Source organism: Scyliorhinus torazame, chromosome 5 (genome assembly GCF_047496885.1).
Source record: "Scyliorhinus torazame isolate Kashiwa2021f chromosome 5, sScyTor2.1, whole genome shotgun sequence".
NCBI lineage: Eukaryota > Metazoa > Chordata > Chondrichthyes > Carcharhiniformes > Scyliorhinidae > Scyliorhinus > Scyliorhinus torazame.
Window position 1 is genome coordinate 11,238,612 of NC_092711.1, and position 25,740 is coordinate 11,264,351.

At 59.1% G+C, this 25,740-nt stretch overlaps 1 protein-coding gene across 1 annotated transcript in view; it reads right to left on the minus strand.

Moving 5' to 3' along the window:
* The window catches only part of LOC140418177 (protein mono-ADP-ribosyltransferase PARP14-like), a 73,543-nt gene that overhangs the window by 45,159 nt on the left and 2,644 nt on the right, over positions 1 to 25,740 (minus strand). Inside the window, exon 2 of the mRNA XM_072501601.1 lies at positions 15,903 to 16,085. Coding sequence (XP_072357702.1) covers positions 15,903 to 16,085 — 183 coding nt within the window. The remainder of the gene's footprint in view (positions 1 to 15,902; positions 16,086 to 25,740) is intronic.

Consider the following 25,740-nt stretch of genomic DNA (forward strand, 5'->3'; position numbering starts at 1 on the left):
CTGTAACCTCCTCCAGCCACCTCCACCCCTCCCTATCTCTGTAACCACCACCAGCCCCCTACAACCCTCCCTATCTCTGTAACCTCCTCCAGCCCCTACACCCCTCCCTAACTCTGTAACCTCCTCCAGCCCATACACCTCTCCCTAACTCTGTAACCTCCTCCAGCCCTTACACCCCTCCCTATCTCTGTAACCTCCTCCAGCCCCTACACCTCTCCCTAACTCTGTAACCTCCTCCAGCCCCCTACACCCCTCCCTATCTCTGTAACCACCTCCAGCCCCCTACAACCCTCCCTATCTCTGTAACCTCCTCCAGCCCCTACACCCCTCCCTAACTCTGTAACCTCCTCCAGCCCATACACCTCTCCCTAACTCTGTAACCTCCTCCAGCCCTTACACCCCTCCCTATCTCTGTAACCTCCCCCAGCCCCCTACACCCCTCCCTATCTCTGTAACCTCCCCCAGCCCCCTACACCCCTCCCTATCTCTGTAACCTCCCCCAGCCCCCTACACCCCTCCCTATCTCTGTAACCTCCCCCAGCCCCCTACACCCCTCCCTATCTCTGTAACCTCCCCCAGCCCCCTACACCCCTCCCTATCTCTGTAACCTCCCACAGCCCCCTACAACCCTCCCTATCTCTGTAACCTCCCCCAGCCCCCTACACCCCTCCCTATCTCTGTAACCTCCTCCAGCCCCCTACACCCCTCCCTATCTCTGTAACCTCCTCCAGGCCCCTACAACCCTCCCTATCTCTGTAACCTCCTCCAGCCCCTACAACCCTCCCTATCTCTGTAACCTCCTCCAGCCCCCTACAACCCTCCCTATCTCTGTAACCTCCTCCAGCCCCTACACCCCTCCCTATCTCTGTAACCTCCTCCAGCCCCTACACCCCTCCCTATCTCTGTAACCACCTTCAGCCCCGACAACCCTCCCTATCTCTGTAACCTCCTCCAGCCCCTACAACCCTCCCTATCTCTGTAACCAGCTCCAGCCCCTACACCCCTCCCTATCTCTGTAACCACCTCCATCCCTACACCCCTCCCAATCTCTGTAACCTCCTCCAACCCCTACACCCCTCCCTATCTCTGTAACCTCCTCCATCCCCTACACCCCTCCCTATCTCGGTAACCTCCTCCAGCCCCCTACGCCCCTCCCTATCTCTGTAACCTCCTCCAGCCCCCTGCACACCTCCCTATCTCTGTAACCTCCTCCAGCCCCTACACCCCTCCCTATCTCTGTACCCTCCTGCAGCCCTTACACCCCTCCCTATCTCTGTAACCTCCTCCATCCCCTACACCCCTCCCTATCTCTGTAACCACCTCCAGCCCTGAAAACCCTCCCTATCTCTGTAACCACCTCCAGCCCCTACACCCCTCCCTATCTCTGTAACCTCCTCCAACCCCTACGCCCCTCCCAATCTCTGTAACCTCCTCCAGCCCCCTACACCCCTCCCTATCTCTGTAACCTCCTCCAGCCCCCTACACCCCTCCCAATCTCTGTAACCTCCTCCAGCCCCCTACACCCCTCCCTATCTCTGTAACCTCCTCCAGCCCCTACAACCCTCACTATCTCTGTAACCTCCCCCAGCCCCCTACACCCCTCCTTATCTCTGTAACCTCCTCCAGCCCCTACACCCCTCCCTATCTCTGTAACCTCCTCCCGTCCCCTACAAACCTCCCTATCTCTGTAACCTCCTCCAGCCCCCTACACCCCTCCCTATCTCTGTAACCTCCTCCAGCCCCCTACAACCCTCCCTATCTCTGTAACCTCCTCCTGCCCCCTACACCCCTCCCTATCTCTGTAACCTCCTCTAGCCCCCACACCCCTCCCTATCTCTGTAACCTCCTCTAGCCCTCACACCCCTCCCTACCTCAGTAACCTCCTCCAGCCCCTTCACCCCTCCCTATCTCTGTAACCTCCTCCAGCCCCTACACCGCTCCCTATCTCTGTAACCACCTCCAGCCCCCTACAACCCTCCCTATCTCTGTAACCTCCTCCAGCCCCTACACCCCTCCCTATCTCTGTAACCTCCCCCAGCCCCCTACACCCCTCCCTATCTCTGTAACCTCCCCCAGCCCCTACAACCCTCCCTATCTCTGTAACCTCCTCCAGCCCCGACAACCCTCCCTATCTCTGTAACCTCCTCCAGCCCCTACAACCCTCCCTATCTCTGTAACCTCCTCCAGCCCCTACAACCCTCCCTATCTCTGTAACCTCCTCCAGCCCCTGCACCCCTCCCTATCTCTGTAACCACCTCCAGCCCCCTACAACCCTCCCTATCTCTGTAACCTCCTCCAGCCCCTACACCTCTCCCTAACTCTGTAACCTCCTCCAGCCCCCTACACCCCTCCCTATCTCTGTAACCACCACCAGCCCCCTACAACCCTCCCTATCTCTGTAACCTCCTCCAGCCCCTACACCCCTCCCTAACTCTGTAACCTCCTCCAGCCCATACACCTCTCCCTAACTCTGTAACCTCCTCCAGCCCTTACACCCCTCCCTATCTCTGTAACCTCCCCCAGCCCCCTACACCCCTCCCTATCTCTGTAACCTCCCCCAGTCCCCTACACCCCTCCCTATCTCTGTAACCTCCCCCAGCCCCCTACACCCCTCCCTATCTCTGTAACCTCCCCCAGCCCCCTACACCCCTCCCTATCTCTGTAACCTCCCCCAGCCCCCTACACCCCTCCCTATCTCTGTAACCTCCCACAGCCCCCTACAACCCTCCCTATCTCTGTAACCTCCCCCAGCCCCCTACACCCCTCCCTATCTCTGTAACCTCCTCCAGCCCCCTACACCCCTCCCTATCTCTGTAACCTCCTCCAGGCCCCTACAACCCTCCCTATCTCTGTAACCTCCTCCAGCCCCTACAACCCTCCCTATCTCTGTAACCTTCTCCAGCCCCCTACAACCCTCCCTATCTCTGTAACCTCCTCCAGCCCCTACACCCCTCCCTATCTCTGTAACCTCCTCCAGCCCCTACACCCCTCCCTATCTCTGTAACCTCCTCCAGCCCCCTACACCCCTCCCTATCTCTGAAACCTCCTCCAGCCCCCTACAACCCTCCCTATCTCTGTAAACTCCCCCAGCCCCCTACACCCTTCCCTATCTCTGTAACCTCCTCCAGCCCCCTACACCCCTCCCTATCTCTGCAACCTCCTCCAGCCCCCTACAACCCTCCCTATCTTTGTAACCTCCTCCAGCCCCTACACCCCTCCCTATCTCTGCAACCTCCTCCAGCCGCTACACCCCTCCCTATCTATGTAACCACCTCCATCCCCTACAACCCTCCCTATCTCTGTAACCTCCTCCAGCCCCTACACCCCTCCCTATCTCTGTAACCACCTTCAGCCCCTACACCCCTCCCTATCTCTGTAACCACCTCCATCCCCTATAACACTCCCTATCTCTGTAAGCTCCCCCAGCCCCTACACCCGTCCCTATCTCTGTAACCACCTCCAGCCCTGAAAACCCTCCCTATCTCTGTAACCTCCTCCAGCCCCTACAACCCTCCCTATCTCTGTAACCTCCTCCAGCCCCTACAACCCTCCCTATCTCTGTAACCTCCTCCAGCCCCTACAACCCTCCCTATCTCTGTAACCTCCTCCAGCCCCTACACCCCTCCCTATCTCTGTAACCTCCACCAGCCCCCTACACCCCTCCCTATCTCTGTAACCTCCTCCAGCCCCTGCACCCCTCCCTATCTCTGTAACCTCCTCCAGCCCCTACACCCCTCCCTATCTCTGTAACCTCCTCCAGCCCCTACACCCCTCCCTATCTCTGTAACCTCCTCCAGCCCCCTACACCCCTCCCGATCTCTGTAACCTCCTCCAGCCCCCTACACCCCTCCCGATCTCTGTAACCTCCTCCAGCCCCCTACACCCCTCCCTATCTCTGTAACCTCCTCCAGCCCCTACAACCCTCCCTATCTCTGTAACCTCCTCCAGCCCCTACACCCCTCCCTATCTCTGTAACCTCCTCCAGCCCCCTACACCCCTCCCTATCTCTGTAACCTCCTCCAGCCCCTACCCCCCTCCCTATCTCTGTAACCTCCTCCAGCCCCTACACCCCTCCCTATCTCTGTAACCTCCTCCAGCCCCCTACACCCCTCCCGATCTCTGTAACCTCCTCCAGCCCCCTACACCCCTCCCGATCTCTGTAACCTCCTCCAGCCCCCTACACCCCTCCCTATTTCTGTAACCTCCTCCAGCCCCTACAACCCTCCCTATCTCTGTAACCTCCTCCAGCCCCTACACCCTCCCTATCTCTGTAACCTCCTCCAGCCCCTACACCCCTCCCTATCTCTGTAACTTCCTCCAGCCGCCTACACCCCTCCCTATCTCTGTAACCTCCTCCAGCCCCCTACACCCCTCCCTATCTCTGTAACCTCCTCCAGCCCCTACACCCCTCCCTATCTCTGTAACCTCCTCCAGCCCCTACACCCCTCCCTATCTCTGTAACCTCCTCCAGCCCCTACAGCCGTCCCTATCTCTGTAACCTCCTCCAGCCCCCTACACCCCTCCCTATCTCTGTAACCTCCTCCAGCCCCTACAGCCGTCCCTATCTCTGTAACCTCCTCCAGCCCCCTACACCCCTCCCTATCTCTGTAACCTCCCCCAGCCCCTACACCCCTCCCTATCTCTGTAACTTCCTCCAGCCCCCTACACCCCTCCCTATCTCTGTAACCTCCTCCAGCCCCCTACACCCCTCCCTATCTCTGTAACCTCCTCCAGCCCCTACAGCCGTCCCTATCTCTGTAACCTCCTCCAGCCCCCTACACCCCTCCCTATCTCTGTAACCTCCTCCAGCTCCCTACAACCCTCCCTATCTCTGTAACCTCCTCCAGCCCCTACACCCCTCCCAATCTCTGTAACCTCCTCCAGCCCCCTACACCCCTCCCTATCTCTGTAACCTCCTCCAGCCCCCTACACCCCTCCCTATCTCTGTAACCTCCTCCAGCCCCTACACCCCTCCCGATCTCTGTAACCTCCTCCAGCCCCCTACACCCCTCCCGATCTCTCTAACCTCCTCCAGCCCCCTACACCCCTCCCTATCTCTGTAACCTCCTCCAGCCCCTACAACCCTCCCTATCTCTGTAACCTCCTCCAGCCCCGACACCCCTCCCTATCTCTGTAACCTCCTCCAGCCCCAACACCCCTCCCTATCTGTAACCTCCTCCAGCCCCACACCCCTCCCTATCTCTGTAACCTCCTCCAGCCCCTACAACCCTCCCTATCTCTGTAACCTCCTCCAGCCCCTACAACCCTCCCTATCTCTGTAACCTCCTCCAGCCCCTCCAACCCTCCCTATCTCTGTAACCTCGTCCAGCCCCTACACCCCTCCCTATCTCTGTAACCTCCTCCAGCCCCCTACACCCCTCCCTATCTCTGTAACATCCTCCAGCCCCTACACCCCTCCCTGTCTCTGTAACCTCCTCCAGCCCCTACACCCCTCCCTATCTCTGTAACCTCCTCCAGCCCCCTACACCCCTCCCTATCTCTGTAACCTACTCCAGCCCCTACAGCCGTCCCTATCTCTGTAACCTCCTCCAGCCCCCTACACCCCTCCCTATCTCTGTAACCTCCTCCAGCCCCTACAGCCGTCCCTATCTCTGTAACCTCCTCCAGCCCCTACACCCCTCCCTGTCTCTGTAACCTCCTCCAGCCCCTACACCCCTCCCTATCTCTGTAACCTCCTCCAGCCCCCTACACCCCTCCCGATCTCTGTAACCTCCTCCAGCCCCCTACACCCCTCCCGATCTCTGTAACCTCCTCCAGCCCCCTACACCCCTCCCTATCTCTGTAACCTCCTCCAGCCCCTACAACCCTCCCTTATCTCTGTAACCTCCTCCAGCCCCTACACCCTCCCTATCTCTGTAACCTCCTCCAGCCCCCTACACCCCTCCCTCTCTCTGTAACCTCCTCCAGTCCCTACACCCCTCCCAATCTCTGTAACCTCCTCCAGCCCCTACACCCTCCCTATCTCTGTAACCTCCTCCAGCCCCCTACACCCCTCCCTCTCTCTGTAACCTCCTCCAGTCCCTACACCCCTCCCTGTCTCTGTAACCTCCTCCAGCCCCTACACCCCTCCCTATCTCTGTAACCTCCTCCAGCCCCCTACACCCCTCCCGATCTCTGTAACCTCCTCCAGCCCCCTACACCCCTCCCGATCTCTGTAACCTCCTCCAGCCCCCTACACCCCTCCCTATCTCTGTAACCTCCTCCAGCCCCTACAACCCTCCCTATCTCTGTAACCTCCTCCAGCCCCTACACCCTCCCTATCTCTGTAACCTCCTCCAGCCCCCTACACCCCTCCCTCTCTCTGTAACCTCCTCCAGTCCCTACACCCCTCCCAATCTCTGTAACCTCCTCCAGCCCCCTACACCCCTCCCTATCTCTGTAACCTCCTCCAGCCCCTACACCCCTCCCTATCTCTGTAACCTCCTCCAGCCCCTACATCCCTCCCTATCTCTGTAACCTCCTCCAGCCCCTACACCCCTCCCTATCTCTGTAACCTCCTCCAGCCCCTACACCCCTCCCTATCTCTGTAACCTCCTCCAGCCCCCTACACCCCTCCCGATTTCTGTAACCTCCTCCAGCCCCCTACACCCCTCCCGATCTCTGTAACCTCCTCCAGCCCCCTACACCCCTCCCTATCTCTGTAACCTCCTCCAGCCCCTACAACCCTCCCTATCTCTGTAACCTCCTCCAGCCCCTACACCCCTCCCTACCTCTGTAACCTCCTCCAGCCCCAACACCCCTCCCTATCTGTAACCTCCTCCAGCCCCTACACCCCTCCCTATCTCTGTAACCTCCTCCAGCCCCTACAACCCTCCCTATCTCTGTAAACTCCTCCAGCCCCTACAACCCTGCCTATCTCTGTAACCTCCTCCAGCCCCTACAACCCTCCCTATCTCTGTAACCTCCTCCAGCCCCTACACCCCTCCCTATCTCTGTAACCTCCTCCAGCCCCCTACACCCCTCCCTATCTCTGTAACCTCCTCCAGCCCCTACACCCCTCCCTATCTCTGTAACCTCCTCCAGCCCCTACACCCCTCCCTATCTCTGTAACCTCCTCCAGCCCCCTACACCCCTCCCGATCTCTGTAACCTCCTCCAGCCCCCTACACCCCTCCCGATCTCTGTAACCTCCTCCAGCCCCCTACACCCCTCCCTATTTCTGTAACCTCCTCCAGCCCCTACAACCCTCCCTATCTCTGTAACCTCCTCCAGCCCCTACACCCTCCCTATCTCTGTAACCTCCTCCAGCCCCTACACCCCTCCCTATCTCTGTAACCTCCTCCAGCCGCCTACACCCCTCCCTATCTCTGTAACCTCCTCCAGCCCCCTACACCCCTCCCTATCTCTGTAACCTCCTCCAGCCCCTACACCCCTCCCTATCTCTGTAACCTCCTCCAGCCCCTACACCCCTCCCTATCTCTGTAACCTCCTCCAGCCCCTACAGCCGTCCCTATCTCTGTAACCTCCTCCAGCCCCCTACACCCCTCCCTATCTCTGTAACCTCCTCCAGCCCCTACAGCCGTCCCTATCTCTGTAACCTCCTCCAGCCCCCTACACCCCTCCCTATCTCTGTAACCTCCCCCAGCCCCTACACCCCTCCCTATCTCTGTAACTTCCTCCAGCCCCCTACACCCCTCCCTATCTCTGTAACCTCCTCCAGCCCCCTACACCCCTCCCTATCGCTGTAACCTCCTCCAGCCCCTACAGCCGTCCCTATCTCTGTAACCTCCTCCAGCCCCCTACACCCCTCCCTATCTCTGTAATCTCCTCCAGCTCCCTACAACCCTCCCTATCTCTGTAACCTCCTCCAGCCCCTACACCCCTCCCAATCTCTGTAACCTCCTCCAGCCCCCTACACCCCTCCCTATCTCTGTAACCTCCTCCAGCCCCCTACACCCCTCCCTATCTCTGTAACCTCCTCCAGCCCCTACACCCCTCCCGATCTCTGTAACCTCCTCCAGCCCCCTACACCCCTCCCGATCTCTGTAACCTCCTCCAGCCCCCTACACCCCTCCCTATCTCTGTAACCTCCTCCAGCCCCTACAACCCTCCCTATCTCTGTAACCTCCTCCAGCCCCTACACCCCTCCCTATCTCTGTAACCTCATCCAGCCCCAACACCCCTCCCTATCTGTAACCTCCTCCAGCCCCACACCCCTCCCTATCTCTGTAACCTCCTCCAGCCCCTACAACCCTCCCTATCTCTGTAACCTCCTCCAGCCCCTACAACCCTCCCTATCTCTGTAACCTCCTCCAGCCCCTACAACCCTCCCTATCTCTGTAACCTCCTCCAGCCCCTACACCCCTCCCTATCTCTGTAACCTCCTCCAGCCCCCTACACCCCTCCCTATCTCTGTAACCTCCTCCAGCCCCTACACCCCTCCCTGTCTCTGTAACCTCCTCCAGCCCCTACACCCCTCCCTATCTCTGTAACCTCCTCCAGCCCCCTACACCCCTCCCTATCTCTGTAACCTACTCCAGCCCCTACAGCCGTCCCTATCTCTGTAACCTCCTCCAGCCCCCTACACCCCTCCCTATCTCTGTAACCTCCTCCAGTCCCTACACCCCTCCCTGTCTCTGTAACCTCCTCCAGCCCCTACACCCCTCCCTATCTCTGTAACCTCCTCCAGCCCCCTACACCCCTCCCGATCTCTGTAACCTCCTCCAGCCCCTACACCCCTCCCGATCTCTGTAACCTCCTCCAGCCCCCTACACCCCTCCCTATCTCTGTAACCTCCTCCAGCCCCTACAACCCTCCCTATCTCTGTAACCTCCTCCAGCCCCTACACCCTCCCTATCTCTGTAACCTCCTCCAGCCCCCTACACCCCTCCCTCTCTCTGTAACCTCCTCCAGTCCCTACACCCCTCCCAATCTCTGTAACCTCCTCCAGCCCCCTACACCCCTCCCTATCTCTGTAACCTCCTCCAGCCCCTACACCCCTCCCTATCTCTGTAACCTCCTCCAGCCCCTACAGCCGTCCCTATCTCTGTAACTTCCTCCAGCCCCCTACACCCCTCCCTATCTCTGTAACCTCCTCCAGCCCCCTACACCCCTCCCTATCTCTGTAACCTACTCCAGCCCCTACAGCCGTCCCTATCTCTGTAACCTCCTCCAGCCCCCTACACCCCTCCCTATCTCTGTAACCTCCTCCAGCCCCTACACCCCTCCCTATCTCTGTAACCTCCTCCAGCCCCTACACCACTCCCTATCTCTGTAACCTCCTCCAGCCCCCTACACCCCTCCCGATATCTGTAACCTCCTCCAGCCCCCTACACCCCTCCCGATCTCTGTAACCTCCTCCAGCCCCCTACACCCCTCCCTATCTCTGTAACCTCCTCCAGCCCCTACAACCCTCCCTATCTCTGTAATCTCCTCCAGCCCCCTACACCCCTCCCTATCTCTGTAACCTCCTCCAGCTCCCTACAACCCTCCCTATCTCTGTAACCTCCTCCAGCCCCTACACCCCTCCCAACCTCTGTAACCTCCTCCAGCCCCCTACACCCCTCCCTATCTCTGTAACCTCCTCCAGCCCCCTACACCCCTCCCTATCTCTGTAACCTCCTCCAGCCCCTACACCCCTCCCGATCTCTAACCTCCTCCAGCCCCCTACACCCCTCCCGATCTCTGTAACCTCCTCCAGCCCCCTACACCCCTCCCTATCTCTGTAACCTCCTCCAGCCCCTACAACCCTCCCTATCTCTGTAACCTCCTCCAGCCCCTACACCCCTCCCTATCTCTGTAACCTCCTCCAGCCCCAACACCCCTCCCTATCTGTAACCTACTCCAGCCCCACACCCCTCCCTATCTCTGTAACCTCCTCCAGCCCCTACAACCCTCCCTATCTCTGTAACCTCCTCCAGCCCCTACAACCCTCCCTATCTCTGTAACCTCCTCCAGCCCCTACAACCCTCCCTATCTCTGTAACCTCCTCCAGCCCCTACACCCCTCCCTATCTCTGTAACCTCCTCCAGCCCCCTACACCCCTCCCTATCTCTGTAACCTCCTCCAGCCCCTACACCCCTCCCTATCTCTGTAACCTCCTCCAGCCCCTACACCCCTCCCTATCTCTGTAACCTCCTCCAGCCCCCCACACCCCTCCCGATCTCTGTAACCTCCTCCAGCCCCCTACACCCCTCCCGATCGCTGTAACCTCCTCCAGCCCCCTACACCCCTCCCTATCTCTGTAACCTCCTCCAGCCCCTACAACCCTCCCTATCTCTGTAACCTCCTCCAGCCCCTACACCCTCCCTATCTCTGTAACCTCCTCCAGCCCCTACACCCCTCCCTATCTCTGTAACCTCCTCCAGCCCCCTACACCCCTCCCTATCCCTGTAACCTCCTCCAGCCCCCTACACCCTTCCCTATCTCTGTAACCTCCTCCAGCCCCTACACCCCTCCCTATCTCTGTAACCTCCTCCATGCCCTACACCCCTCCCTATCTCTGTAACCTCCTCCAGCCCCTACAGCCGTCCCTATCTCTGTAACCTCCTCCAGCCCCCTACACCCCTCCCTATCTCTGTAACCTCCCCCAGCCCCTACACCCCTCCCTATCTCTGTACCTTCCTCCAGCCCCCTACACCCCTCCCTATCTCTGTAACCTCCTCCAGCCCCCTACACCCCTCCCTATCTCTGTAACCTCCTCCAGCCCCTACAGCCGTCCCTATCTCTGTAACCTCCTCCAGCCCCCTACACCCCTCCCTATCTCTGCAACCTCCCCCAGCCCCTACACCCCTCCCTATCTCTGTAACCTCCTCCAGCTCCCTACAACCCTCCCTATCTCTGTTACCTCCTCCAGCCCCTACACCCCTCCCTATCTCTGTAACCTCCTCCAGCCCCCTACACCCCTCCCTCTCTCTGTAACCTCCTCCAGTCCCTACACCCCTCCCAATCTCTGTAACCTCCTCCAGCCCCCTACACCCCTCCCTATCTCTGTAACCTCCTCCAGCCCCTACAGCCGTCCCTATCTCTGTAACCTCCTCCAGCCCCCTACACCCGTCCCTATCTCTGTAACCTCCCCCAGCCCCTACACCCCTCCCTATCTCTGTAACCTCCTCCAGCTCCCTACAACCCTCCCTATCTCTGTAACCTCCTCCAGCCCCTACACCCCTCCCTATCTCTGTAACCTCCTCCAGCCCCCTACACCCCTCCCTCTCTCTGTAACCTCCTCCAGTCCCTACACCCCTCCCAATCTCTGTAACCTCCTCCAGCCCCCTACACCCCTCCCTATCTCTGTAACCTCCTCCAGCCCCTACACCCCTCCCTATCTCTGTAACCTCCTCAAGCCCCTACAGCCGTCCCTATCTCTGTAACTTCCTCCAGCCCCCTACACCCCTCCCTATCTCTGTAACCTCCTCCAGCCCCTACAGCCGTCCCTATCTCTGTAACCTCCTCCAGCCCCCTACACCCCTCCCTATCTCTGTAACCTCCCCCAGCCCCTACACCCCTCCCTATCTCTGTACCTTCCTCCAGCCCCCTACACCCCTCCCTATCTCTGTAACCTCCTCCAGCCCCCTACACCCCTCCCTATCTCTGTAACCTCCTCCAGCCCCTACAGCCGTCCCTATCTCTGTAACCTCCTCCAGCCCCCTACACCCCTCCCTATCTCTGCAACCTCCCCCAGCCCCTACACCCCTCCCTATCTCTGTAACCTCCTCCAGCTCCCTACAACCCTCCCTATCTCTGTAACCTCCTCCAGCCCCTACACCCCTCCCTATCTCTGTAACCTCCTCCAGCCCCCTACACCCCTCCCTCTCTCTGTAACCTCCTCCAGTCCCTACACCCCTCCCAATCTCTGTAACCTCCTCCAGCCCCCTACACCCCTCCCTATCTCTGTAACCTCCTCCAGCCCCTACAGCCGTCCCTATCTCTGTAACCTCCTCCAGCCCCCTACACCCGTCCCTATCTCTGTAACCTCCCCCAGCCCCTACACCCCTCCCTATCTCTGTAACCTCCTCCAGCTCCCTACAACCCTCCCTATCTCTGTAACCTCCTCCAGCCCCTACACCCCTCCCTATCTCTGTAACCTCCTCCAGCCCCCTACACCCCTCCCTCTCTCTGTAACCTCCTCCAGTCCCTACACCCCTCCCAATCTCTGTAACCTCCTCCAGCCCCCTACACCCCTCCCTATCTCTGTAACCTCCTCCAGCCCCTACACCCCTCCCTATCTCTGTAACCTCCTCCAGCCCCTACAGCCGTCCCTATCTCTGTAACTTCCTCCAGCCCCCTACACCCCTCCCTATCTCTGTAACCTCCTCCAGCCCCTACAGCCGTCCCTATCTCTGTAACCTCCTCCAGCCCCCTACACCCCTCCCTATCTCTGTAACCTCCCCCAGCCCCTACACCCCTCCCTATCTCTGTAACCTCCTCCAGCTCCCTACAACCCTCCCTATCTCTGTAACCTCCTCCAGCCCCCTACACCCCTCCCTCTCTCTGTAACCTCCTCCAGTCCCTACACCCCTCGCAATCTCTGTAACCTCCTCCAGCCCCCTACACCCCTCCCAATCTCTGTAACCTCCTCCAGCCCCCTACACCCCTCCCTATCTCTGTAACCTCCTCCAGCCCCTACAGCCGTCCCTATCTCTGTAACCTCCTCCAGCCCCCTACACCCCTCCCTATCTCTGTAACCTCCCCCAGCCCCTACACCCCTCCCTATCTCTGTAACCTCCTCCAGCTCCCTACAACCCTCCCTATCTCTGTAACCTCCTCCAGCCCCAACACCCCTCCCTATCTGTAACCTCCTCCAGCCCCACACCCCTCCCTATCTCTGTAACCTCCTCCAGCCCCTACAACCCTCCCTATCTCTGGAACCTCCTCCAGCCCCTACAACCCTCCCTATCTCTGTAACCTCCTCCAGCCCCTACAACCCTCCCTATCTCTGTAACCTCCTCCAGCCCCTACACCCCTCCCTATCTCTGTAACCTCCTCCAGCCCCCTACACCCCCCCTATCTCTGTAACCTCCTCCAGCCCCTACACCCCTCCCTATCTCTGTAACCTCCTCCAGCCCCTACACCCCTCCCTATCTCTGTAACCTCCTCCAGCCCCCTACACCCCTCCCGATCTCTGTAACCTCCTCCAGCCCCCTACACCCCTCCCGATCTCTGTAACCTCCTCCAGCCCCCTACACCCCTCCCTATCTCTGTAACCTCCTCCAGCCCCTACAACCCTCCCTATCTCTGTAACCTCCTCCAGCCCCTACACCCTCCCTATCTCTGTAACCTCCTCCAGCCCCTACACCCCTCCCTATCTCTGTAACCTCCTCCAGCCCCCTACACCCCTCCCTATCTCTGTAACCTCCTCCAGCCCCCTACACCCCTCCCTATCTCTGTAACCTCCTCCAGCCCCTACACCCCTCCCTATCTCTGTAACCTCCTCCAGCCCCTACACCCCTCCCTATCTCTGTAACCTCCTCCAGCCCCTACAGCCGTCCCTATCTCTATAACCTCCTCCAGCCCCCTACACCCCTCCCTATCTCTGTAACCTCCCCCAGCCCCTACACCCCTCCCTATCTCTGTAACTTCCTCCAGCCCCCTACACCCCTCCCTATCTCTGTAACCTCCTCCAGCCCCCTACACCGCTCCCTATTTCTGTAACCTCCTCCAGCCCCTACAGCCGTCCCTATCTCTGTAACCTCCTCCAGCCCCCTACACCCCTCCCTATCTCTGCAACCTCCCCCAGCCCCTACACCCCTCCCTATCTCTGTAACCTCCTCCAGCTCCCTACAACCCTCCCTATCTCTGTAACCTCCTCCAGCCCCTACACCCCTCCCTATCTCTGTAACCTCCTCCAGCCCCCTACACCCCTCCCTCTCTCTGTAACCTCCTCCAGTCCCTACACCCCTCCCAATCTCTGTAACCTCCTCCAGCCCCCTACACCCCTCCCTATCTCTGTAACCTCCTCCAGCCCCTACAGCGTTCCCTATCTCTGTAACCTCCTCCAGCCCCCTACACCCGTCCCTATCTCTGTAACCTCCCCCAGCCCCTACACCCCTCCCTATCTCTGTAACCTCCTCCAGCTCCCTACAACCCTCCCTATCTCTGTAACCTCCTCCAGCCCCTACACCCCTCCCTATCTCTGTAACCTCCTCCAGCCCCCTACACCCCTCCCTCTCTCTGTAACCTCCTCCAGTCCCTACACCCCTCCCAATCTCTGTAACCTCCTCCAGCCCCCTACACCCCTCCCTATCTCTGTAACCTCCTCCAGCCCCTACACCCCTCCCTATCTCTGTAACCTCCTCCAGCCCCTACAGCCGTCCCTATGTCTGTAACTTCCTCCAGCCCCCTACACCCCTCCCTATCTCTGTAACCTCCTCCAGCCCCTACACCCCTCCCTATCTCTGTAACCTCCTCCAGCTCCCTACAACCCTCCCTATTTCTGTAACCTCCTCCAGCCCCTACACCCCTCCCTATCTCTGTAACCTCCTCCAGCCCCCTGCACCCCTCCCTCTCTCTGTAACCTCCTCCAGTCCCTACACCCCTCCCAATCTCTGTAACCTCCTCCAGCCCCCTACACCCCTCCCTATCTCTGTAACCTCCTCCAGCCCCTACAGCCGTCCCTATCTCTGTAACCTCCTCCAGCCCCCTACACCCCTCCCTATCTCTGTAACCTCCCCCAGCCCCTACACTCCTCCCTATCTCTGTAACCTCCTCCAGCTCCCTACAACCCTCCCTATCTCTGTAACCTCCTCCAGCCCCTACACCCCTCCCTATCTCTGTAACCTCCTCCAGCCCCCTACACCCCTCCCTCTCTCTGTAACCTCCTCCAGCCCCCTACACCCCTCCCAATCTCTGTAACCTCCTCCAGCCCCCTACACCCCTCCCTATCTCTGTAACCTCCTCCAGCCCCTACAGCCGTCCCTATCTCTGTAACCTCCTCCAGCCCCCTACACCCCTCCCTATCTCTGTAACCTCCCCCAGCCCCTACACCCCTCCCTATCTCTGTAACCTCCTCCAGCCCCTACACCCCTCCCTATCTCTGTAACCTCCTCCAGCCCCCTACACCCCTCCCTCTCTCTGTAACCTCCTCCAGTCCCTACACCCCTCCCAATCTCTGTAACCTCCTCCAGCCCCCTACACCCCTCCCTATCTCTGTAACCTCCTCCAGCCCCCTACACCCCTCCCTATCTCTGTAACCTCCTCCAGCCCCTACAAACCGAGCTGGAGACAGGTCACCTGCCAGTTCTTTATCATAGAATTTACAGTGCAGAAGGAGGCCATTCGGCCCATCGAGTCTGCACCGGCTCTTGGAAAGAGCACCCCACCCAAGCCCACACCTTCACCCTGTCCCCATAACCCAGTAACCCCACCCAACACTAAGGGCAATTTGGACACTAAGGGCAATTTATCACGGCCAATCCACCTAACCTGCACATCTTTGGACTGTGGGAGGAAACCGGGGCACCCGGAGGAAACCCACGCACACATGGGGAGGACGTGCAGACTCCGCACAGACAGTGACCCAAGCCGGAATCGAACCTGGGACCCTGGAGCTGTGCAGCAATTGTGCTAACCACTATGCTACGGTGCTGCCCACTCCGGTCCTCACGTCGGTGGAGGTGAATCTCGGCAAGGATATCGCCGGAGCAGAAAGGCTGACACCGTGTCTGACGCAACCGACTGCGAGGCAAAGCGATACGAATGAAAGTTGTGGGCGGCGGTGGTTTTATGGGTTGAACGACTGCAAGATGACGTGCGAATGAACGTTTGCGCGCGCAACTGCGTGCGTGGGAGCGAGGGCGAGCGGGCGCGAGGAAATGCGGGACGTGCTCCGGGGGTGAACGTGCGCGCAAGAGAACGTGCGCCCGCGAGAGAGCGGACGCGTGTGAGGGTGCGCGTCCCGCGCCCGAGGGGGCCGGCGGGCGGTTCATGCTGTCGGGGAGGATTTACCGTTCGCCGATCCGGCGTCGGCCGCCGGCTCGCCTCGGTGAGGCAGAGCTGCCGCGAAGCTTCGGAAAACTTGGGGGTTCAAGATGACGATGCGAATCATGCGGAGTGACGAATTCGGGACCACCGATGTGACGGTATCAATCATCGCCTTGGCGACGGCGCACGGAGTTAATTTGCCAGATCCTGCGGACCACAAAATGAAAGGGGTTGGAGTCGGAATTCCAAAGAGTAACAAATGTGACTGACGATCAGGTCACCCAGTATATCCACGTGCAGTCTATCAAACAATGAAGCTCCAGCTCGAAATTGAGCACTGGGAAATATTAACTCTTTTTCTCAACAGACTTCCCCCGTTTAAAGAGGAAATATGGCACCAACCATTCCGGCGTCACGGTCCTCGATTGTCAGGAATGCTCCCCCCTTGATCTGATTCGATTTATTATTGTCACATGTACACAGTAAAAAGTATTGCTTCTTGCATGCTGTACAAACAATGCATAGGGAAGGAAGGAGAGACTGCAGAATATAATGTTACAGTCATAGCAAGGTGTAGAGAAAAGAGCAACTTAATACGAGGTAGGTCCACTCAAAAGTCTGACGGCAGTCGGGAAGAAGCTGTTCTTGAGTCGGTTGGTACATGACCTCAAACTTTGGTCTCTTTTTCCTGACGGAAGGAGGGGGAAGAGAGTATGTCCGGGGTGCGCGGGGTCCTTAATTACGCTGGCTGCCTTTCCGAGGAATTATAGACAGAGTCGATGGATGGGGGGCTGGTTTGCGTGATGGACTGGGCTACTACATTCACGACCTTTTGTAGTTTCCTGCGGTCTTGGGCAGAGCAGGCTCCAGACCAAGCTGTGATACAACCAGAAAGAATGCTTTCTATGGTGCATCGGTAGAAGTTGGTGAGGATCGTAGCTGACATGCCAAATTTCCTTCGTCTTCTGAGAAAGTAGAGTCGTTGGTGGGCTTTCTTAACTATCGTGTCGGCATGGGGGGACCAGGACAGGTTGTTGGTGATCGGGACACCTAAAAACTTGAAGCTCTCGACCCTTTCTCCTTCGTCCCCATTGATGTAGACAGGGGCATGCTCTCCACTACGCTTCCTGAAGTCGATGACGAGCTCCTTCGTTTTGTTGACATTGAGAGAGAGATTATTATCATCGCACCAGTTCACCAGATTCTCTATCTCAGTCCTGTACTCTGTCTCGTCATTGTTTGAAATCCGACCCACTACGGTGGTGTCATCAGCAAATTTGAGAAACGAGTTGGAGGGGAGTTTGGCCACACAGTCATAGGTGTATAAAGAGTATAGTAGGGGGCCGAGGACACAGCCTTGTGGGGCACCGGTGTTGAGGATGATCGTGGAGGAGGTGTTGTTGCCGATCCTTACTGATTGTGGCCTGTGGGTTAGAAAGTTCAGGATCCAGTCGCAGAGGGAGGAGGCCACAGAGTTTGGAGATGGGTTTCGTAGGAATGATGGTGTTGAAGGCTGAGCTGTAGTCGATAAATCGGAGTCTGACATAGGTGTCTTTGTTATCTAGGTGTTCCAGGGTAGAGTGCAGGGCCTTGGAGATGGCGTCTGCTGTGGACCTGTCGCAGCGGTAGGCGAACGGTAGTGGATCAAGGCAATCCGGGAGGCTGGGGTTGATTCGTGCCATGATTAACCTTTCGAAGCGCTTCATGATGATGGACGTCCGAGCCACTGGGAGATAGTCATTAAGGCACGCTGCTCGGCCTTTCTTTGGGACAGGGTTGCTAGTTCTCCCAATGATAATTTTGCCGATGTTCTGTTCGCTCGGTCAATCTCTTCGACGTTGAGATCGCCGTCTTCGGACGAGGTTCGAAATCATCGGAGCTGTCTAGCGAACCAATTCAGCCGCCCGGTGAAACACTGCCAGCATTTATCGCCCAACCCTGGTTCCCCTCGAGAAGTGGGTGGGCGAGCCGCCATCTTGAACCCCCTGCTGTCCCGTGTGGGGTACGTACACCCGCCGTGCTGTTAGGGAGGATTCTGACCCAGCCACAGCGAAGGAACGGCCGGTATATTCCCCAGTCGGGAGGGTGAGGGACTCGGAGGGGAACCTCCAGGTGGTGGGGGGGGGGGGGGGGGGTCCCCGTGTGTCTGCTGGCCCCCCCCCCCCTCGTCCTTCTAGACGGTAACGGCCGTGGGTTTGGGAGGTGCTGTCGAAGGAGCCTCGGCGTGTCTTGTAATACTCCCTCAGTACTGACCCTCTGACAGTGCGGCACTCCCTCAGTACTGACCCTCTGACAGTGCGGCACTCCCTCAGTACTGACCCTCTGACAGTGCGGCACTCCCTCAGTACTGACCCTCTGACAGTGCGGTGCTCCCTCAGTCCTGACCCTCTGACAGTGCAGCACTCCCTCTGTACTGACCCTCTGAAAGTGCGGCACTCCCTCAGTACTGAACCTCTGACAGTGCAGAGCTCCCTCAGTACTGACCCTCTGACAGTGCGGCGCTCCCTCAGTACTGACCCTGTGACAGTGCGGCACTCCCTCAGTACTGACCCTCTGACAGTGCAGCACTCCCTCAGTACTGACCCTCTGACAGTGCGGCACTCCCTCAGTACTGACCCTCTGACAGTGCGGCACTCCCTCAGTACTCACCCTCTGACAGTGCAGCACTCCCTCAGTACTGTCCCTCTGACAGTGCAGCACTCCCTCAGTACTGACCCTCTGACAGTGCGGCACTCCCTCAGTACTGACCCTCTGACAGTGCGGCGCTCCCTCAGTACTGACCCTCTGACAGTGCGGCACTCCCTCAGTACTGACCCTCTGACAGTGCAGCACTCCCTCAGTACTGACTCTCTGACAGTGCGGCACTCCCTCAGTACTGACCCTCTGACAGTGCGGCACTCCCTCAGTACTGACCCTCTGACAGTGCAACGCTCCCTCAGTACTGACCCTCTGACAGTGCATCGCTTCCTCAGTACTGACCCTCTGACAGTGCAGCACTCCCTCAGTACTGACCCTCTGACAGTGCGGCACTCCCTCAGTACTGACCCTCTGACAGTGCGGCGCTCCCCCAGTACTGACCCTCTGACAGTGCGGCACTCCCTCAGTACTGACACTCTGACAGCGCGGCGCTCCCTCAGTACTGACCCTCTGACAGAGCAGCACTCCCTCAGTACTGACCCTCTGACAGTGCGGCGCTCCCTCAGTACTGACCCTCTGACAGTGCGGCGCTCCCTCAGTACTGACCCTCTGACAGTGCATCACTTCCTCAGTACTGACCCTCTGACAGTGCGGCACTCCCTCAGTACTGACCCTCTGACAGTGCGGCGCTCCCTCAGTACTGACCCTCTGACAGTGCATCACTTCCTCAGTACTGACCCTCTGACAGTGCGGCACTCCCTCAGTACTGACCCTCTGACAGTGCGGCGCTCCCTCAGTATTAACCCTCTGACAGTGCATCACTTCCTCAGTACTGACCCTCTGACAGTGCATCACTTCCTCAGTACTGACCCTCTGACAGTGCAGCACTCCCTCAGTACTGACCCTCTGACAGTGCAGCACTCCCTCAGTACTGACCCTCTGACAGTGCGGCACTCCCTCAGTACTGACCCTCTGACAGTGCGGCACTCCCTCAGTACTCACCCTCTGACAGTGCAGCACTCCCTCAGTACTGTCCCTCTGACAGTGCAGCACTCCCTCAGTACTGACCCTCTGACAGTGCGGCACTCCCTCAGTACTGACCCTCAGACAGTGCGGCGCTCCCTCAGTACTGACCCTCTGACAGTGCGGCACTCCCTCAGTACTGACCCTCTGACAGTGCAGCACTCCCTCAGTACTGACTCTCTGACAGTGCGGCACTCCCTCAGTACTGACCCTCTGACAGTGCGGCACTCCCTCAGTACTGACCCTCTGACAGTGCAACGCTCCCTCAGTACTGACCCTCTGACAGTGCATCGCTTCCTCAGTACTGACCCTCTGACAGTGCAGCACTCCCTCAGTACTGACCCTCTGACAGTGCGGCACTCCCTCAGTACTGACCCTCTGACAGTGCGGCGCTCCCCCAGTACTGACCCTCTGACAGTGCGGCACTCCCTCAGTACTGACTCTCTGACAGCGCGGCGCTCCCTCAGTACTGACCCTCTGACAGAGCAGCACTCCCTCAGTACTGACCCTCTGACAGTGCGGCGCTCCCTCAGTACTGACCCTCTGACAGTGCGGCGCTCCCTCAGTACTGACCCTCTGACAGTGCATCACTTCCTCAGTACTGACCCTCTGACAGTGCGGCGCTCCCTCAGTACTGACCCTCTGACAGTGCGGCGCTCCCTCAGTACTGACCCTCTGACAGTGCATCACTTCCTCAGTACTGACCCTCTGACAGTGCGGCACTCCCTCAGTACTGACCCTCTGACAGTGCGGCACTCCCTCAGTACTGACTCTCTGACAGTGCGGCGCTCCCTCAGTACAGACCCTCTGACAGTGCGGCGCTCCCTCAGTACTGACCCTCTGACAGTGCGGCGCTCCCTCAGTACTGACCCTCTGACAGTGCGGCACTCCCTCAGTACTGACCCTCTGACGGTGCGGCACTCCCTCAGTACAGACCCTCTGACAGTGCGGCACTCCCTCAGTACTGACTCTCTGACAGTGCAGCGCTCCCTCAGTACTGACCCTCTGACAGTGCGGCACTCCATCAGTACTGACCCTCTGACAGTGCGGCACTTCCTCAGTACAGACCCTCTGACAGTGCGGCACTCCCTCAGTACTGACCCTCTGACAGTGCGGCACTCCCTCAGTACTGACCCTCTGACAGTGCGGCATTCCCTCAGTACAGACCCTCTGACAGTGCGGCACTCCCTCAGTACAGACCCTCTGACAGTGCGGCACTCCCTCAGTACAGACCCTCTGACAGTGCGGCACTCCCTCAGTACTGACCCTCTGACAGTGCGGCACTCCCTCAGTACAGACCCTCTGACAGTGCGGCACTCCCTCAGTACTGACCCTCTGACAGTGCGGCACTCCCTCAGTACTGACCCTCTGACAGTGCGGCACTCCCTCAGTACTGACCCTCTGACACTGCGGCACTCCCTCAGTACTGACCCTCTGACAGTGCGCCGCTCCCTCAGTACTGACCCTCTGACAGTGCGGCACTCCTTCAGTACTGACGCTGTGACAGTGCGGCACTCCCTCAGTACTGACCCTCTGACAGTGCGGCGCTCCCTCAGTACTGACCCTCTGACAGTGCGGCGCTCCCTCAGTACTGGCCCTCAGACAGTGCAGCACTCCCTCAGTCCTGACCCTCTGACAGTGCGGCGCTCCCTCAGTACTGACCCTCTGACAGTGCAGCACTCACTCAGGACTGACCCTCTGACAGTGCGACGCTCCCTCAGTACTGACCCTCTGACAGTGCAGCACTCACTCAGTACTGACCCTCTAACAGTGCGACGCTCCCTCAGGACTGACCCTCTGACAGTGCGACGCTCCCTCAGTACTGGCCCTCCGACAGTGCGGCACTCCCTCAGTACTGACCCTCTGACAGTGCGGCACTCCCAGAATACTGACCCTCTGACAGTGCGGCACTCTCACAGTGCTGACCCTCTGACAGTGCAGCGCTCCCTCAGTACTGACCCTCTGACAGTGCGGCACTCCCTCAGTACTGACCCTCTGACAGTGCAGCACTCCCTCAGTACCGACCCTCTGACAGTGCGGCACTCCCTCAGTACTGACCCTCTGACAGTGCGGCTCACCCTCAGTACAGACCCTCTGACAGTGCGGCGCTCCCTCAGTACTGACCCTCTGACAGTGCGGCGCTCCCTCAGTACTGACCCTCTGACAGTGCGGTGCTCCCTCAGTACTGACCCTCTGACAGTGCGGCACTCCCTCAGTACAGACCCTCTGACAGTGCGGCACTCCCTCAGTACTGACCCTCTGACAGTGCGGCGCTCCCTTAGTACTGACCCTCTGACAGTGCGGTGCTCCCTCAGTACTGACCCTCTGACAGTGCGGCACTCCCTTAGTACTGGCCCTCTGACAGTGCAGCACTCCCTCAGTACTGACCCTCTGACAGTGCCGCACTCCCTCAGTACTGACCCTCTGACAGTGCGGCACTCCCTTAGTACTGGCCCTCTGACAGTGCAGCACTCCCTCAGTACTGACCCTCTGACAGTGCCGCACTCCCTCAGTACTGACCCTCTGACAGTGCGGCACTCCCTTAGTACTGACCCTCTGACAGTGCAGCACTCCCTCAGTACTGAACCTCTGACAGTGCCGCACTCCCTTAGTACTGGCCCTCTGACAGCGCAGCACTCCCTCAGTACTGACACTCTGACAGTGCAGCACTCCCTCAGTACTGACCCTCTGAGAGTGCGGCACTCCCTCAGTACTGACACTCTGACAGTGCAGCACTCCCTCAGTACTGACCCTCTGACAGTGCAGCACTCCCTCAGTACTGACCCTCTGACAGTGCGGCGCTCCCTTAGTACTGACCCTCTGACAGTGCGGTGCTCCCTCAGTACAGACCCTCTGACAGTGCGGCACTCCTTTAGTACTGGCCCTCTGACAGTGCAGCACTCCCTCAGTACTGACCCTCTGACAGTGCCGCACTCCCTCAGTACTGACCCTCTGACAGTGCCGCACTCCCTCAGTACTGACACTCTGACAGTGCCGCACTCCCTCAGTACTGACCCTCTGACAGTGCCGCACTCCCTCAGTACTGACCCTCTGACAGTGCGGTACTCCCTCAGTACTGAACCTCTGACAGTGCGGCGCTCCCTCAGTACTGACCCTCTGACAGTGCGGCGCTCCCTCAGTACTGACCCTCTGACAGTGCGGCACTCCCTCAGTACTGACCCTCTGACAGTGCGGCACTCCCTCAGTACTGACCCTCAGACAGTGCAGCACTCCCTCAGTACTGACCCTCTGACAGTGCGGCGCTCCCTCAGTACTGACCCTCTGACAGTGCAGCACTCACTCAGGACTGACCCTCTGACAGTGCGACGCTCCCTCAGTACTGACCCTCTGACAGTGCGGCACTCCCTCAGTACTGACCCTCTGACAGTGCGGCACTCCCTCAGTACAGACCCTCTGACAGTGCGGCACTCCCTCAGTACTGACCCTCTGACAGTGCGGCACTCCCTCAGTACTGACCCTCTGACAGTGCGGCACTCCCTCAGTACTGACCCTCTGACACTGCGGCACTCCCTCAGTACTGACCCTCTGACAGTGCGCCGCTCCCTCAGTACTGACCCTCTGACAGTGCGGCACTCCTTCAGTACTGACGCTGTGACAGTGCGGCACTCCCTCAGTACTGACCCTCTGACAGTGCGGCGCTCCCTCAGTACTGACCCTCTGACAGTGCGGCGCTCCCTCAGTACTGACCCTCAGACAGTGCAGCACTCCCTCAGTACTGACCCTCTGACAGTGCGACGCTCCCTCAGTACTGACCCTCTGACAGTGCGGCACTCCCTCAGTACTGACCCTCTGACAGTGCGGCACTCCCTCAGTACAGACCCTCTGACAGTGCGGCACTCCCTCAGTACTGACCCTCTGACAGTGCGGCACTCCCTCAGTACTGACCCTCTGACAGTGCGGCACTCCCTCAGTACTGACCCTCTGACACTGCGGCACTCCCTCAGTACTGACCCTCTGACAGTGCGCCGCTCCCTCAGTACTGACCCTCTGACAGTGCGGCACTCCTTCAGTACTGACGCTGTGACAGTGCGGCACTCCCTCAGTACTGACCCTCTGACAGTGCGGCGCTCCCTCAGTACTGACCCTCTGACAGTGCGGCGCTCCCTCAGTACTGACCCTCAGACAGTGCAGCACTCCCTCAGTACTGACCCTCTGACAGTGCGGCGCTCCCTCAGTACTGACCCTCTGACAGTGCAGCACTCACTCAGGACTGACCCTCTGACAGTGCGACGCTCCCTCAGTACTGACCCTCTGACAGTGCAGCACTCACTCAGTACTGACCCTCTAACAGTGCGACGCTCCCTCAGTACTGACCCTCTGACAGTGCGACGCTCCCTCAGTACTGGCCCTCCGACAGTGCGGCACTCCCTCAGTACTGACCCTCTGACAGTGCGGCACTCCCAGAATACTGACCCTCTGACAGTGCGGCACTCCCACAGTGCTGACCCTCTGACAGTGCAGCGCTCCCTCAGTACTGACCCTCTGACAGTGCGGCACTCCCTCAGTACTGACCCTCTGACAGTGCAGCACTCCCTCAGTACCGACCCTCTGACAGTGCGGCACTCCCTCAGTACTGACCTTCTGACAGTGCGGCTCACCCTCAGTACAGACCCTCTGACAGTGCGGCGCTCCCTCAGTACTGACCCTCTGACAGTGCGGCGCTCCCTCAGTACTGACCCTCTGACAGTGCGGTGCTCCCTCAGTACTGACCCTCTGACAGTGCGGCACTCCCTCAGTACAGACCCTCTGACAGTGCGGCACTCCCTCAGTACTGACCCTCTGACAGTGCGGCGCTCCCTTAGTACTGACCCTCTGACAGTGCGGTGCTCCCTCAGTACTGACCCTCTGACAGTGCGGCACTCCCTTAGTACTGGCCCTCTGACAGTGCAGCACTCCCTCAGTACTGACCCTCTGACAGTGCCGCACTCCCTCAGTACTGACCCTCTGACAGTGCGGCACTCCCTTAGTACTGGCCCTCTGACAGTGCAGCACTCCCTCAGTACTGACCCTCTGACAGTGCCGCACTCCCTCAGTACTGACCCTCTGACAGTGCGGCACTCCCTCAGTACTGACCCTCTGACAGTGCAGCACTCCCTCAGTACTGACCCTCTGACAGTGCCGCACTCCCTCAGTACTGACCCTCTGACAGTGCGGCGCTCCCTTAGTACTGACCCTCTGACAGTGCGGTGCTCCCTCAGTACAGACCCTCTGACAGTGCGGCACTCCTTTAGTACTGGCCCTCTGACAGTGCAGCACTCCCTCAGTACTGACCCTCTGACAGTGCCGCACTCCCTCAGTACTGACCCTCTGACAGTGCCGCACTCCCTCAGTACTGACCCTCTGACAGTGCCGTACTCCCTCAGTACTGACCCCCTGACAGTGCGGCACTCCCTCAGTACAGACCCTCTGACAGTGCGGCACTCCTTTAGTACTGGCCCTCTGACAGTGCCGCACTCCCTCAGTACTGACCCTCTGACAGTGCCGCACTCCCTCAGTACTGACCCTCTGACAGTGCGGTACTCCCTCAGTACTGACCCTCTGACAGTGCGGCACTCCCTCAGTACTGACCCTCTAACAGTGCGGCACTCCCTCAGTACTGACCCTCAGACAGTGCAGCACTCCCTCAGTACTGACCCTCTGACAGTGCGACGCTCCCTCAGTACTGACCCTCTGACAGTGCGGCACTCCCTCAGTACTGACCCTCTGACAGTGCGGCACTCCCTCAGTACAGACCCTCTGACAGTGCGGCACTCCCTCAGTACTGACCCTCTGACAGTGCGGCACTCCCTCAGTACTGACCCTCTGACAGTGCGGCACTCCCTCAGTACTGACCCTCTGACACTGCGGCACTCCCTCAGTACTGACCCTCTGACAGTGCGCCGCTCCCTAAGTACTGACCCTCTGACAGTGCGGCACTCCTTCAGTACTGACGCTGTGACAGTGCGGCACTCCCTCAGTACTGACCCTCTGACAGTGCGGCGCTCCCTCAGTACTGACCCTCTGACAGTGCGGCGCTCCCTCAGTACTGACCCTCAGACAGTGCAGCACTCCCTCAGTACTGACCCTCTGACAGTGCGACGCTCCCTCAGTACTGACCCTCTGACAGTGCGGCACTCCCTCAGTACTGACCCTCTGACAGTGCGGCACTCCCTCAGTACAGACCCTCTGACAGTGCGGCACT